The following is a 14,062-nucleotide window of genomic DNA, read 5'->3' on the forward strand; positions in this document are numbered from 1 at the left end:
TGCTGCTGCTGCTGCTGCTGCTGCTGTAGGTGCGGCAGCAGGGAGTGGCTCCTGTGAATACAGCGCTCAGCTCACCTGCGCGGAGCCTGCGTCGCTCTCCGCCCGCTGCTGCTGCTGCTGCTGCTGCTGCGCTCGCTGCAGCAGCAGGCGGAGGCGGCGCAACGGAATGGGATGAGGCGTCCAGGCTCCTGCTTCAACTGCTGCAGCATCTGCTGCTGGTGCTTCTGAATTTGCTGCTGCCTGTGCAAAGGGTTCATACTGCAGCGCCTGCTGCAGCAGCCAGTCTGAGCTCCCCCCCGCGGCTCTTTCTGCTGCTGCAGCACAGCGGAAGACGGCCTGCATCGCAGCAGCAAAGATAGACAAGAGCAGCAGCTGTGAACTCGAGGGAGGCAGCAATTTGTCGCAGACCCAACGAGGGGTCGAAAGCAGTAGGCAGTACAGCAACACTCTGCTGCTGCTGCTGCTGCTCTTGCTGCTGCTGCTTCCGCAGCAGCAGCAGGAGCAGCAGCAGCAAACAGCCGTGGGACCTCACAGCCGCTGGATGGCCGAGGCTGCGCCTCAGCGGGATGGCGCTGCGTCTTGCTGGCGACGAAGCAGACGGAAAGCAGCAGCAACAAGAGCAGCAGCAGCAGCAGCAGCAGCAAGAGCAACAGCAGCAGCAAACAATCGTGGACGAAACAAACATGAGGATGGCGGATAAGAAGCAGCGAAGCAAAAGAAGCGGTTGGGGCGAATGAAAAAGCAAAGAGAAATGCATGCGAAGCAGCAGCAGCAGCGGGATACAACTACAATAAAAACAGAAATAGAAAACTAAACCCTAAACCCTAAACCCTAAATTCTAAACCCTAGAGGTTAAGTTCTTCACGAAATACCCGAACAAACCGCAGCGAAAGTGTCCAAACGAAATGAGAAAGAAAGAAACAGGAAAAAACAAAATGGAGAAGTGGAAAGACAAAAGGAAATAAAGACGGAGGAAACAAAAAGACGAAAAGATAAAAAAATAAAAAGGCAGAAAATGAAAAAGAGAGATCGAAACAGAAAACAAAAAGATTCAAAGAAACGGAAACGAAAAGGAAAAAAAGAAAGGAGGATAAAGAAGAAAAAAGAAAAAGAAAAAAGAGGAAAAAACAGCGAAAGAGAGAGAGAGACAAAAAGAAGAATAAAAGAAAAGAGAGCAGGTGCTGCAGCAGCAGCAGCAGCGAGGAGAGCGGGTGCTGCAGCAGCAGCAGCAGCGAGGAGAGCGGGTGCTGCAGCAGCAGCAGCAGCAGCAAGTTCACCTGGAAATCCTCAGCAGGAGCAGCAGGGTCCCTGCCTCGCTGCTGCCACCTCTGCTGCTGCAGCTGCCCTAGAGCTTCCTCTAGCCTTTCTACTTCCTCTTGCGACCGCAGCAGCACCACATCCGACCCCCCTGCTGCTGCTGCTGCTGCTGCGTCCTCGTGGGCGCGGCGCGCTATAGAAAGCGACTGCTGCAGCAGCGCCTCAGCTTCTCCCCAGCGCCCGCAGCCAGCAGCAGCAGCAGCAAAGCAGGCTACATCGGCGCACAGCAAAGAAGTCAGACACAGGCGGAACTTTTCCCGCTGCTGTTGCTTCTTGCTGCTGCTGCTGCTGCTGCTGTGGGGGTCCGCCGCCTCCACCGTTACCAGCAGCAGCGTCTGCTCCTCTTGCTGCTGAGAGCTTGCAGCAGCTGCTGCCGGTGGCTTTGCTGCTTCCAAAGGGTGCAGCACAGCGAGCGGAAACGTGGGCGGACCCTTTGACCCGTCAAACGCTGCCCACCACAAGCTGCTGCTGCTGCTGCTTCTGCTGCTGCTGGCCAGCGTGAGCTTCGAGGCCTCCGGTTTCTCCTGCTGCTGCGGCGATAGCAGCAAACAGTTCCTGTCCAAGTCAAATGCCACACACAGCAGTCCTCCAGGGCCAGCAGCCCTCGGGCTCGCCCTGTCAGCTGCTGCTGCAGCTGCTGCGGCGCCACTTTGCTGCTGCTGCTGCTGCTGCTGCTGCTGCTCTTGGTCTTGCTGCGCGTCAAGAGGCTCGCGGCGGCCGAACAGCAGCACCAGCAGCTCATTTGCTTCTCCAGCAAAAAATGCTGCTGAAAGAGGCAAATCCGGAGAAGACTTTTGCAGCTGCAGCAGCGCCACCTCTTCCTCCAGCCACGCTCGCTCCTCCTCCTCCGCCTGCTGCTGCTGCTGCTGCTGCTGCTGCTGTTCCAAAGGATGTCTGCGGTTGCGGGTCTGTGTTGCTACCTCGCTGTTTTGCTGCTGCTGAGACACAGCAGCAGAAGTAGAATGCTGCTGCTGCTGCTGCCAAGGGCTCATTACAGCGCGAGACCGAAGATGCCGCACAAAAGGGGCAGGAAGGAAAGCTAGGGGCTCATAGTACGCAGGCCCCCTGCTGCTGCTGCTGTTGCTGCTGCTGCTGCTTGCTGGTTGTGCATCGTGGGTCACGCGAAGCAGCAGCAGCTCGTCAGAGGAGAAAGACAATGCAAGAATGCCGCCGCAAGAGCTGATTGCAACGTGCTGCAGCTGCAGCTGCTGCTGCTGCTGCTGCTGCTGCTTCCTTTCGTCTTTCTGAGACATACCAAGGTGGTACTGCAGCTGCGCAAGCAGCAGTTCTCGTCTCTCTTTTGCTGCTGCTGCGGCTTCGTTTTGCCGCTGCTGCTGCTGCGTTTCCGTCGCTTTCGCGTTGCCTGCCCCCGCTGCTGATGCTGCTGCTGCTGCTGCTGCACCTCTTTCTCTGAACATCTGCGTCTGCCCCTCTGCAGCAGCAACCCATCTTTCTGCTTCTTCTTTTAATTCACTTGGCCTCAGAAAGACAGGCCTGTAGAAAGACTCTGGGCAGTCCGCGCTGGACCAAGGCGCTAAGCTTGCATCCTGCTGCTGCCGCTGCTGCTGCTGCTGCTGCAGATGCGCGTCCATGGCCTGCAAGGCCTGTCTTGCTGCGAGGGACCGCAGAAGGTCCAGCGAGGGCAGCACCGCGACGACTGGCTGGGGTCCGCGTGACCACTGGAGCTGCTGCTCGCTGCTGCTGCTGCTGCTGCTGCTGCTGCTGCAGGGAGCCCCCGCTGCTGCTGCTGCTGCTTCGTCGGCGTCGGAGTCCTCGCTGTCGCCCTCAGCCTCCAGCTCGCCAGCCATTCCCTGCAAAGGGACCCAGCTGGTCCAGGCCGTTTTTTCTGCTGCACTAAACCCCACAACAACAGCAACGGGGAGGCTGGGGTGTACAGACACCGCAGCGGGCGGGAAGGGAACTGCGGGCAGCCACGCCGAAGCAAAGGCCCCGGCCGGCAGCTGCACAGCAGCAGCAGGCAAGCAGGCCGGCAGCGCTGCTGCTGCTGCTGCTGCTGCTGAGTCGTGCTCGCCGGAGCCGCCTTCCTGCTGCTGCTGCTGCTGCTGCTCGAGGGCCTGCTGCTGCTGCGCAAGGATGGCCTCGGAGTGCAGCAGCAAAAGGGCGCAGTACTTGGTTTGCAAACAGAAGCAAAGAAACAGAACGCCCCAGGGGCAGTCCCCAACCCACTGCAGCACGACATCTTCTCTGGGCAGCAGCAGGCGCCGCAGCGGCACCAGCGGCTGCGGCGTGAGCTGCGCCCTCCTGCTGCTGCTGCTGCTGCGGCTGCCAGCAGCAGCGAGGGCCTTCAGCGGAGGCAGCAGCAGAAGCTCAGTCCGCGGCGGAGTTGTCTTGTAGGTGACAGCCAAAACTGAAAAGCGCTGCACCAAACTGCAGGACAGCACTGCCTCATCTGCGGTGATCACGAACAGCGCAGCTGCTGCGTCTGCTGCTGCTGCTGCTTCTGCAGGAGCCGCGTCCCCTGCTGCTGCTGCTGCAGCAGCAGCAGCAGAGCCGGGCCACAGCAGCCAAAAGAATATCTGCCGGCCCTCCCAAGAAACCACAGAAATGCTGCTGCTGCCTCTCTCTGTCTGCAGCCGCCCAGCAAGGCCCCAGCGCCCGCAGACTTGTGCTGCTGCGGGCACTCCGCAGATGGGCAGCTCGAAGCCCAGCCGCTCCAGCTGGACCAGACCGCCCTGCTGCTGCTGCTGCTGCTGCTGCTGCTCTCCCTGCGGCTGCCTCCTCAGCCGCCGCAGCAGCCCAGACAACAAAGAACCGCCTTGCTCTTGGGGCGGCAGCCGCGGCTGCGGGGCCTCCGAGGCGCTGGACGCGTCGCCTGCTGCCGCTGCTGCTGCTGCTGCTGCTGGCTCGTCGCCGTCGCTCCTCGCAGCGCTGTAGGGCTGCTGCTGCTGCTGCTGCTGCCACTCCTTGGCAGGGCCAACAGGAGAGGGGAAGGCAAAGGGAATGTCGAGAATGCGGCGGAGCTGGAGGCAGCCGATAGAAGGAAACGCGAGAGGCGGGACCTCCTCAGCCACCACAGCAGAGAGCTCTGGCCCTTCACCAAAGTCCATTGTCTTTTACATCTCAAAATTTGGCCCAAAAGTCCTTTCCGCCCACGGGATTCAGCTCTTCTGGGCCAGCCGCGGGGCCCCGCGAGGGCTGGGGAAGCACCCCTTAGCTGCTGCAGCCGCTGCAGCTGCTGCCCAAGTCCCCATACATCGGAGTCTCAGTGTCTGCAGCACTTCTAGAACAGCCGAATCGCCGAAGACAAACCCTGGGGGGAGGGCCCGCCGCTGCTTCCCCTCAAGAGAGTCACCCTGGCTGCTGGCCTTCACCCTAGCAGCCGGGTTGTCGAGTCTTCAGGGGGAAACAGCGAAAATACCAAAGTTATATGACCTTTTTGGACCCTGCCCGGCTTTCTTGTGAAGTGCTGCGGAGAATAATGCGCACCTCTGCACTGGGATTGCGTGGGGCTGCCGTTCAGGAAACGAGAGCCCAGGAGTCGGCGACGAAGGCGCTAAAGGCCCTCTAGCAGCGGCGCCTTTGAACTTAAAAGAAGTAAATTAGACTTAAAAAGTAAACATTTCGAGGCGAGGGAGGGGAGCTGGGGGCAGGGCCACAGCACCTACGCTGACCGCAGCCGCCACCAACGGGCGCGTCTCGCTCGGGCCCAACGGCGGAGTTAAGCACAACAGGTGCAGCAAATAGTGAGATTATCTTGCCACTGTTTTTCAACTTGAAATCTTACTCATTTAAAGGGCGGATGGGGAGAAACTGCTGCTCTCCGTTGCAAGGGCGCTCCCTTGCAAGTTGAATAAGTTGAATCGCTGACCATTCGCATGGCTCTTCGCCGCCAGCCCTTCATTTAGGCTCACAGCTTTCTCCTTTCACTTCTCTTTTGTCTTAGCGAGGCTTCACAATCTCGAAACTCTCGGCTGCAGAGAGTTGCCTTAATCCCATTGTCTTTCTGGGGGGTGAACACAAGGCAGGGAGCACGTCGGTTCTCCGCGGGTACCGCCTTTGCAGGGCCAAACTTTCGCAGATTTCCTAGCCCTAGCATTAATAAATATCAAGAAACAAATATATCTACAGTTGAACGGAACGAAAATGAAGCTTGCTAGGCCCTTAGCGGCAGCGGTGATGGTTTCTGCATGGCTGTGCGCACATGCAGTATTCACAGTGAACGTAAATATGAGTTTTCAGAAGGAGAAAAACGCAGCGTCAGGCGCACAAAAGTTCCTTCCCATTCGAATTCGTGAGCTTGAAAGGCCTATTTCGCCTTGTTGCATTGTATCAATTTCAGCTCGCATGTGGTGTCCTCCCCAGGGGGCCCATTAATACATAAATCAGCTGGTTTTGATGCAGCTGTTTCTCTTGAATTGATAACATGCGTTTTTAAATCCTTTTCGCTGCTCTCCGTGCTTGTGCTGTCTCCGGGGCTTTGCAGCTTCTGTGTTTCAGCTTTCTTGGTTCCAGAATCTTGTGCGGCACGTTTTCGCCACCGAAAAGCTGGTGTTTCCTCATGACTCTTGCGGCCAGAGCTGTTTATTATATTTGTCCTGGATTGTTTCCGTTCTAACGCTGGCGGAATGGATAGCTTTCGCGTACGTTGGCTGCTGCTGCTCAAGGTTGTTCATAAGCTTCCACAGCTACAGTACTTCAAGCTGCAAGCCTTCAAACTTGCCTCAAATATGCACTGAAGGCCGCTTAGGGCTATAAAGTAATCAGGCATAATGTTAATTCAAATTAATTTAAGCTGTATAGTGCTGGGGGTCTCATTGAAATCATTTTAGTACAACTGATCACATTATGGATGGGGAAAGAGAGGAGTGACTCTGGAAAGAAGAAAGCTACGGGGAGAGCAGAGCCACAGCATTCACACTAATCTTCACAAAAGAGTCTACGCAGCTATTTGTTGAAGGGAATATCTATGGAATTAATTTTCTAATTAGGAAAGCGGAAACAGCTGCGCCAAACCCAATGTGGTGCTTGCAGGGCTTTTCTGCTGAGGGCTGTTTGGAGTAAACTGATATGCCCCGTCTTCTCCACTCTCGGCTACATTTTGTTAGCTGCTGGGGTATACGGCTGCGCACGGACTTGCGCGTTTATGCTGGCGTGAGTCGACGCTTCGGCATTCCCAATTCAAGTTTTCCGCTGTTGCTGCTGCTGCTGCTGCTGCTGCTGCTGCCGTTTCAGGTGCTTTGTGGCCAGCTTTTGTTTATATTTGAATTCTGCAGGCCCTATTTGCCGGAAGACGCGGCAGTGTCGGTGGTTCGCGTGCTGTGCGCCGTGGATAAGGGCCTGTGGGTAATTTGGGACTCTCTTAGCGGGGCTGCCTCTGTGCTCATGTGGGCACTCGACGGCCTCCTCAGCTCTCTCGTCTGGCCTTCTCTTGAAGACATAATGGACACTGTTGTGCAGCCCAGCCACCGCCTGCTTCTCAGCGAGCTTCTCGCAAAGGTGAAGGAAGTGGCACACAATTTGCCCGAGACAGTGCCTCACCCAGAGTTTTAGCGCCCCTGCAGCCCCAGAGTGAAGCCCTGCAGCTCTCTGGCCCGCCATTCTTCCTGCAGTGCTGCACAGAACAGAAAGTGCTGCTAAAGTGGCTTTATTGTATATGCCACTTTATTTGCACAAGTCCGCTCCGAACTTTGGCGTCTTGGCCCTGCCGTGACGGAGCCTTTAGGGGTTATCGCGGTGTCTCACTTTTGGCAGAAGCACCGAACTAAGTTCTTTAGACTTAAACTTCATTTTTTTCCCGAGTAGGCATTTTGGGGAGTGAAACTCTGCAGCAGTTTGGCAGCAACACTGTAGGCAGCAGCCCAGCAAGTGCGGGCTCTCGCAGCAACTCTTCTGCTGCAGATTTGAGGCAATTGAATATAAGGACTCACGGTAGCTGCATCTTTATAAATAATCGACACTGCTGGTAGTAAAGGTCTGGAACTCTCTGCAGTTGCGTTAGCCGATTCAAGCAAATGATCTTTTCAGTATATGGCATTCCAGTCTATTTCATTTGGAGGCGTCAATTGTGCAAAAATGGCTCAAATTGATATCTTTAGAAGATTTAATTATGTAAAAATGATTAATAAAAGTATTTTTAGAAGCCTTCATCATATAGAAGTGAATAGTAAAGGCCCGCGGTCCCGAGCACCAGTGGCGCAATGGATAGCGCGTAGCCCTCCTAAGGCTAAGGTTGTGGGTTCGAATCCCATCTGGTGTGCTCTCTTTAACTCCCTGCCTCAATTTGAAGTTATTTTCTCTTTTCAAAAGGCTGGCGAGGATTCCCTGGAAAAATAATTGCATTTTGATGCACTTTTATTTGCAACATGATGGAGATCGGATTTCAAGACCGTCTACCTGAGCACCAGTGGCGCAATGGATAGCGCGTAGCCCTCCTAAGGCTAAGGTTGTGGGTTCGAGTCCCATCTGGTGTGCTCTCAGTATTTCCCTTTGTCACTGTTTTTGTCTTCAATTAATTTCATGTAAATTAACTAATTTTATAATTAGAGTTTTGCCATTTCTGCCATTCGCCTGGGGATTCTTATGTGCCTGCGAGTGAGCGACTGAAGAATCCTGTAGCGCAAAGTGGCGAAAGGATACAGCAGCCCTCTGTCTTAATGAGGTGTTAAAGACCAGCCACTGTTATCAATTTACTATTTTCTGGATTTTATTCTTTATTTTTTGGCAGTTAATTGATCTATTGTGTTGCACACCAGCCTAACTTGCCCCGCTTTCCCTTAGCGTTATCATATGCAGTTTCAGAACTGTGCATGCAAGTTTGCGCTCGGGCTGTCGGCAGTCTTCGGCAGCCCCTTCACTAAGAGTATTACTTATCTGAAATATATTTAATTACGTACAAAATAGTTGTCAGAGATGCTATTTTTCCTGAGATCGAGTACACCCGCGTGCTGCAGTTCGCCCAGCCTTTTCCCGCTTCCCTGAGCGAACTTCCCAGATCCAGTGGCCGCGCGGGCGGGCCATTTGCCTCTCTTTTCCCAGCCTCGATGGCCTCTCCGACTTAGCCAAATTTTGGCTTCAAAATGCCGCCCGTGCGCTTCAAGGCGCCGCAGCAAGTGCGCATAAAGTGCCCCAAGGGGCGCATTGTGCCGCTGAACGAGCCCGAAGTGAAGCTGGGAAAAACAATTGTGGCTGCAGCGCCCCACAGAGTCACGGAGGCGCAGCTGGAGCAGGCCAGGAGGACGCTGCGGCGGTGAGAGCCGCTGCTGCTGCTGCTGCTGCTGCTGAGTGACCCTGCATGCAGCAGCGGGTCCGCAGCAGCGCCTTCCAGGAGTACTCGAGCTCTCAGACAGAACAAATGCATTTGTTGGATTTATTTGCATATTTTTGTCCCAGTGGCAGGGCTGTGCATGCGCAGCAAATGGCAAACGAGTGCTGCTGCTTCCCACTTGAAAGCTGCTGCTGCTTCAGTTCATTTCCCTTCAACTTTGCTTCTTTCTGGGAGCTCTAAAAGGTCCACAAGGCCACAAGGCCAGCTAGCTGCTGAGGCAGCTAGCTGCTGCTGCAGAGCCAGCTAGCTGCAGCGCAGCAGCTAGCTGGCTCTGCAGCTGGCCAGTGCAGCGCAGCAGCTAACTGGCTCTGCAGCCCTCCCGTGCGTCCCAGCAGCTAGCTGCTGCGCTGCAGCAGGCCGGCGCGCTGCAGCAGTCCGGTGCGCTGCTGCTGCTGCGCTGCAGCGAGTGCGCTGCTGCTGCGCATGCATGCAGGTACTTGGGCCGGTCCAAAGAGCTGCTGGTGGGAGTGCATGCAACTTACCCAGTGACGAGAAAGGCAGAAGGAGTGAAGATGGGGCAGGGCAAAGGGGCCATAGACCACTTCGTGGCCAGAGTCCCTGCAGGTGCGCTGCTTGCTGCTGCTGCTCTCCCGCGCCTGCTGCTCGCTTGCCTTCGCTGCAGCGGGAAACTGCAGCACTGCGGGGATCCAGCCCACTGTTGCTCCTGCTGCAGCTCCTGCTGCAGCTCCTGCTGCAGTTCCTGCTGCAGCTCCTGCTGCAGCTCCTGCTGCAGCTCCTGCTGCAGCTTTGGATATGCCGTGTGTTGGGCTTTGCTGCTGCTGTTTTTTGCTGCTCAGGGCGCGTGTTGTTTCACATTCCGCAGACGAATCCGTTTCAAAGTTTGCTGCCTCAGGCGCCGAACTTCCGGGCGTTCAAAGCAGTGGCTGGGAAGCTGCCTTTTCCCGTAGTTTTTAGAGAACAAAATAATTACTTTCCACTGGACAGTGTGCAGCGTTTAATAGAAGAGAAGCGAAGACAAGACGCAGCGGCCCGCACGGCGAGTGTGCGCAGAAAGCTGCTGCAGTCGCTGCCGGCTGCTGCAGCCGCAGCAAACGATCTTCCCTGACTTTTGTTATGCAAAAAAGGGAAATGCATTTATTTCGTTTTATTTCTTTTTAAGTTTCTCGATTTGTGTCCGTGGACGGCCTCTTGGCTGCAGAGGACTTCAATGCAAGTTCATTTCGTCTCAGTACGGTTTCACCGAGCTGCTCACGCCTCGCCAACAGAAACACGAGTTAAATACAACAATAAATATATTTTCTTTCTACTAGGAAAACAAGTATCCTTTTACTTCTTCGCTGGAGGCCTCTCTGCAGCATTTGGGCTTCGCGCTGCACTTGTAAGCAGTTTCAGAGCTGCAGCGAAAGCGGCGGAAACTACGAAAGGCACAACTGCAGTGTACATACACCTAAATATTTAGAGTTTCACATGCATTTAAATCTAAGACACATAAACCTAAATATTTAGAGTTTCGCATCCATTTAAGTCTGAGATTGCGTTTTTTGTCGTTTGCCATCAGCAGCAGCGGCGTCGGGCCCCTGGGCCCCCCCCGGCGCAGCCGCCGCGCCCTCAGCGCTTTGAATTTTGTTTCTTTGGACAATTTGAATTTCTTTTTTTTCTGCAATTTGAATTCCCCTTTTTTCTAAAGGCTTTGGCCGGCCAAAGCCCGTCAGCCGGGCCAGGGGAGTCTTGTCCTGCGGGAGGCTTTGGGGGCCCTGGGGCTGCGCCGTTTGGAAGTAGGCGCTCCAGGCCTCGGGGGTGATGGAGCTGCGCATGCGCTGCACGATTTGCTGCACCTCCGCGAGCTCGTCTTCGTCGTCTGAGGAGGCGCTGCTGCTGCTGCTGCTGCTGCTGCTGCTGCTGCTGCTGACGTCCGTCGCGAAGCCGCTCGCCGCCCGCACGCGGCAAAACTTCCCCGACCGCACCTCCCAGCCGTCCAGCCTGCGGCGCAGTGCACAAGTTGAACAAGTTAAAAAAAGGAATTTAATTCCAAATTTTAATTCCAACATTTAATTGCAACATTTAATTCCAACATTTAATTGCAACATTTAATTGAAACACTCAATTGAAACATTTAATTGCAGCATTTAACTGCAGCATTTAACTGCAGCATTTAGCTGCAGCATTTAGCTGCAGCACTTAGCTGCAGCATTTAGCTGCAGCACTTAGCTGCAGCATTTAGCTGCAGCATTTAGCTGCAGCACTTAGCTGCAGCACTTAGCTGCAGCATTTAGCTGCAGCATTTAGCTGCAGCATTTAGCTGCAGCACTTCTTCAGCACTTTCCAGTGCATGCATGCAGCGCACTTGTTGATCTGGGCCAGCCGGCCCGATATTTCACTTTCGGGGAAAAACTGCTGCAGCCGCGCAAACCACTGAGTCGCCAGCCGCCGCCTCCCCTTGCGCAGTTTGCGCCACGCGTGGTCAAGAAAGCCAAAAGACAAATGGTTTTGAGTGCATGCAACGCAGTCCGTCAAGTTCAGCACTGCATGCCACCAGTTGGGTGGCACGTAAATGATCTCGCCGGGCCTTTGGATGCACTGCAGCGCCAAACGCAGATAAAATCAACTCGAAATGCTAAACAGAATCATTTTTTCGCGAGTATTTCCACTTTGCTAGGCGAATGCAAGCAATTTGCTGGTAAAGGGCTTTGCATGCATGCAACGCAGTCCGTCAAGTTCAGCACTGTATGCCACCAGTTGGGTGGCACATATAACTCCCCGGGCCGCTGGGAGCACTGCAGCACCAAAAAGAATAAGTAAAATCAACTCTAAATGTTAAAAAGAATCATTTAATCAACAAGTTATGCATTTCGCTGCGCGACACCAAGCAACTTGCTGCAAAGTTGCATTCTGCAAGACACCGCAAGTGTTGGCCCTGGGCTCCTCACACGGCAGCCACACAGAAAGCACCCTTAAACGGCCCCTGAGGGCCACCAAAGGGTTTATATTTATTTCAACAGTTTATTGGATTCATTTGAAGGTCAAATGAGCTTCAGAGATGCGCTGATCGGATCAGAATCCACAGCAAGCAGCTGCTCCTGGCGCTCACCTCGTACACTTCAGTCTCAGGATACCTCTCCTTGATGCGGGGCAAAATGTTATCGAACCACATAATCGGCTCGTCGTCTTCTCCAGGTTTCATGAGATGTTTTCCTTTAACAATTTGCTTCGAAGTATTCGGGGGAAACAGAGCCCACCTGCAGCCACCACAGCCCCAACAGGCACTTCTGCAAATGCGCATTTCCTCAAGAACGCGAAAAGCTGCAAACGCCTGTCTTTCGCGATTTGGCTGTTGTCTTAGCCGCTACTTCTAGACACTGTGGGACTCAAAAAGCCTCGCAACTCTGGGCAAAAATAATTCCATTCAAAAGAAGAAATGACTTTTCCCCAGCACCCGCGGAGCCCCCGCCCCCAAAATGCTTCACCGCTTGTAGCCAGAAGTCACTGCGTTCCACGCTGCTGTGCCTAGGGGGTCGGTGTGCACAGTTGTGCCGCTTCTTTTGGGGCCGATGCAGAACCACCGGTACCTGCAGCAAGAAGACAGAAAAGGAGAAAACTGGTCACAAATGCTCTTTTTTTTAATTTATTTACACAAATTTGGCAAATATTTCATTATATTAACTCCTGTAAAGGTTATATTGGCTCACGGGGGCCGCCGCTCTTCTCCCACGATGGCGTGCAGGTCCACGGGGAAGACTTCAGGCACTCGCCAGTCATTCAGCAAGCCGCTGCAAACAAAAGTTGTCAAATAAAATGCAAAACAAAAGTCCAAAAGGATCCCCATTTACTTTTTCTTTTACTTTTTATTTTTATTAGTTGCATGCGACGCATGTGGCTGAACTCACCATGTGTTTGCCTTGTCCTCAACTGCAGATTCAAAGAGGTAAAGCGGCGAGTCATCATTTTGCTGTTTCAAATAGTCGATGAAGTACTTCTGAGCAGCCACAGACAACAAAAAGCTACAAAATTAATAAATTCAATATAAAGAAGAAGGATCAGGAGGGATCAGAAGGATCAGTCCACTGTTCGAAATCCCACGACAAAAGCGGCAGCAACACGAACCCCGCTCAGCCTCTTGAAAAGCTCCACCTAAGTTCACCACACGCACAATTTTGAGTTTAATTTTATCCCCATTGTCTTTTTCTCCAACTTTAAACTTCGCCGTCCTGTAGGCTCGGCGCAGGCTTTCAATATCCCAGCGACGCATGGCCGGCCAGTCCTCCATCCACCCGCACAGCAGTACAGGCCTCCCGGGCACTTCATAGTTGCGAATAAAGTCTGAAACACAAAAGCAAATAAACAACGCAAACATATAAGCAAGAAAAACGGGAAAACAACCGCAGCAGCGATGGCGATTCGGGCGCCACAAGCACCGCCCCCTCAATATGTCAGAGAGAATCTGAGGGGAAGGAATGAAATATGGCTACAAAATGGACCCAAGTGTTTTAAAATTTGCTAAATGGTGATATTTGGATAAATGGTGGAGGCGGAGAGAGGCCAGACGCACCAACAAGCGTGGTGTTCGCCTTGTAGATCCTGGGGAGGTTTTCACGAATGTGCATCGACCTTTCGCAGAAGTCCGTTTCTGCATATCTGAATTTGCTCCATTCGCTCCAGTGGAGATCTCCTCTGCATGCAAGCAGCGACTCTGGAGCTAAAAGGCTTTGAATTTGAATGTTCGAATTCAAAGACGGAGTGTCCAGCTTTCTGCACTCTTCTGCCTCTTTTCCGAGCTTTCTGCTGCTAATGCTGCAGCTGTTAATGCCTCACTTTGCTGTTTTCCATAACTGGAAAACTCACCGGTGCTGCTTCTTGGCCCTTCTTATTCTGTCTCGCGTTTTGCGGTGCTGAAAGTGGGGCTCCGGCAGAGGCTGGGGGCTGCTGGCAGTCTGTGACGGCTTTTGAAGAGCTGCATCTGTCTTTGCCGTTGTCTCTCGAGTTGAATTCGAATTTGTGTGCGCGAACGCCGAAGCATCACCTGCTGCTGCTGCTGCTGCTGCTGGTGCGGGTGCTGCTGCTGGTGTTGCAGCTTTCCCGTTGGGCTGTTTCGCTGAGCCCTCTCCGTGGCTTTCCTGCGCTCTTTCAGCGGGCATGGTCCCTCCAGTGTTTTCAACTTGACGAATCAAATAAAGAAAGCACAAGTCATGGTCTTTGCAGCAGAAGTTCCCACTTGCGGGCGGAACAGCCCAGCGGCGCTGCCACGGCGAGCCTCTTGGGTTTCCAGAGATCTATAAAAGCAAAAACCCTTTTAAAGTAGTCAAATAAAGCTGTTGCGGAGTCACTAGACCTGCAAGTCTGCAGGATCAGCAGGATCTTCTCGGGGTTTCCCAAGGAAGTCCGGGCAGCAGGCTGGAAGCCGCGGCGCAAGACTTATCTAATGGCATTCAGCAGCTCCTAAATACCTTTGGAATGTGCGCAGCTGAACTCTTTGCTGCCGTTTCAGCCCGCGAGGCGCAGCAA

At 53.7% G+C, this 14,062-nt stretch overlaps 4 protein-coding genes across 4 annotated transcripts in view; 2 read left to right on the top strand and 2 right to left on the bottom strand.

Annotated features, from left to right (window-relative positions):
• ETH_00003235 (uncharacterized protein) overlaps positions 1 to 4,385 on the bottom strand; it is a gene marked incomplete at both ends in the record, with an annotated part of 14,805 nt that extends 10,420 nt beyond the window's left edge. The window contains 2 exons of the mRNA XM_013372768.1: positions 76 to 336; positions 1,278 to 4,385. Of these exons, the coding sequence (XP_013228222.1) occupies positions 76 to 336; positions 1,278 to 4,385 (3,369 nt within the window). The remainder of the gene's footprint in view (positions 1 to 75; positions 337 to 1,277) is intronic.
• Positions 4,386 to 5,421: 1,036 nt separating this feature from the next.
• Positions 5,422 to 6,828, top strand: ETH_00003240 (uncharacterized protein; the record flags this gene model as incomplete). Its single annotated transcript, XM_013372769.1, has 4 exons — positions 5,422 to 5,569; positions 5,762 to 5,918; positions 6,310 to 6,429; positions 6,552 to 6,828. 4 exons carry the CDS (start codon positions 5,422 to 5,424, stop codon positions 6,826 to 6,828), a joined length of 702 nt encoding a protein of 233 aa, XP_013228223.1.
• A 1,526-nt stretch (positions 6,829 to 8,354) lies between these two features.
• Positions 8,355 to 9,668, top strand: ETH_00003245 (ribosomal protein L16, putative; the record flags this gene model as incomplete). The annotated part of the gene is made up of 3 exons (XM_013372770.1): positions 8,355 to 8,524; positions 9,036 to 9,166; positions 9,400 to 9,668. 3 exons carry the CDS (start codon positions 8,355 to 8,357, stop codon positions 9,666 to 9,668), a joined length of 570 nt encoding a protein of 189 aa, XP_013228224.1.
• Positions 9,669 to 10,083: 415 nt separating this feature from the next.
• ETH_00003250 (jmjC domain-containing protein, conserved, putative) lies at positions 10,084 to 13,695 on the bottom strand (the record flags this gene model as incomplete). Its single annotated transcript, XM_013372771.1, has 9 exons — positions 10,084 to 10,543; positions 10,908 to 11,140; positions 11,652 to 11,799; positions 12,028 to 12,129; positions 12,250 to 12,330; positions 12,448 to 12,536; positions 12,711 to 12,880; positions 13,110 to 13,231; positions 13,403 to 13,695. 9 exons carry the CDS (start codon positions 13,693 to 13,695, stop codon positions 10,084 to 10,086), a joined length of 1,698 nt encoding a protein of 565 aa, XP_013228225.1.
• Positions 13,696 to 14,062: the final 367 nt, after the last annotated feature.

Source organism: Eimeria tenella, genomic scaffold, assembly GCF_000499545.2.
Source record: "Eimeria tenella Houghton genomic scaffold, Eth_scaff107, whole genome shotgun sequence".
Taxonomy (NCBI): domain Eukaryota; phylum Apicomplexa; class Conoidasida; order Eucoccidiorida; family Eimeriidae; genus Eimeria; species Eimeria tenella.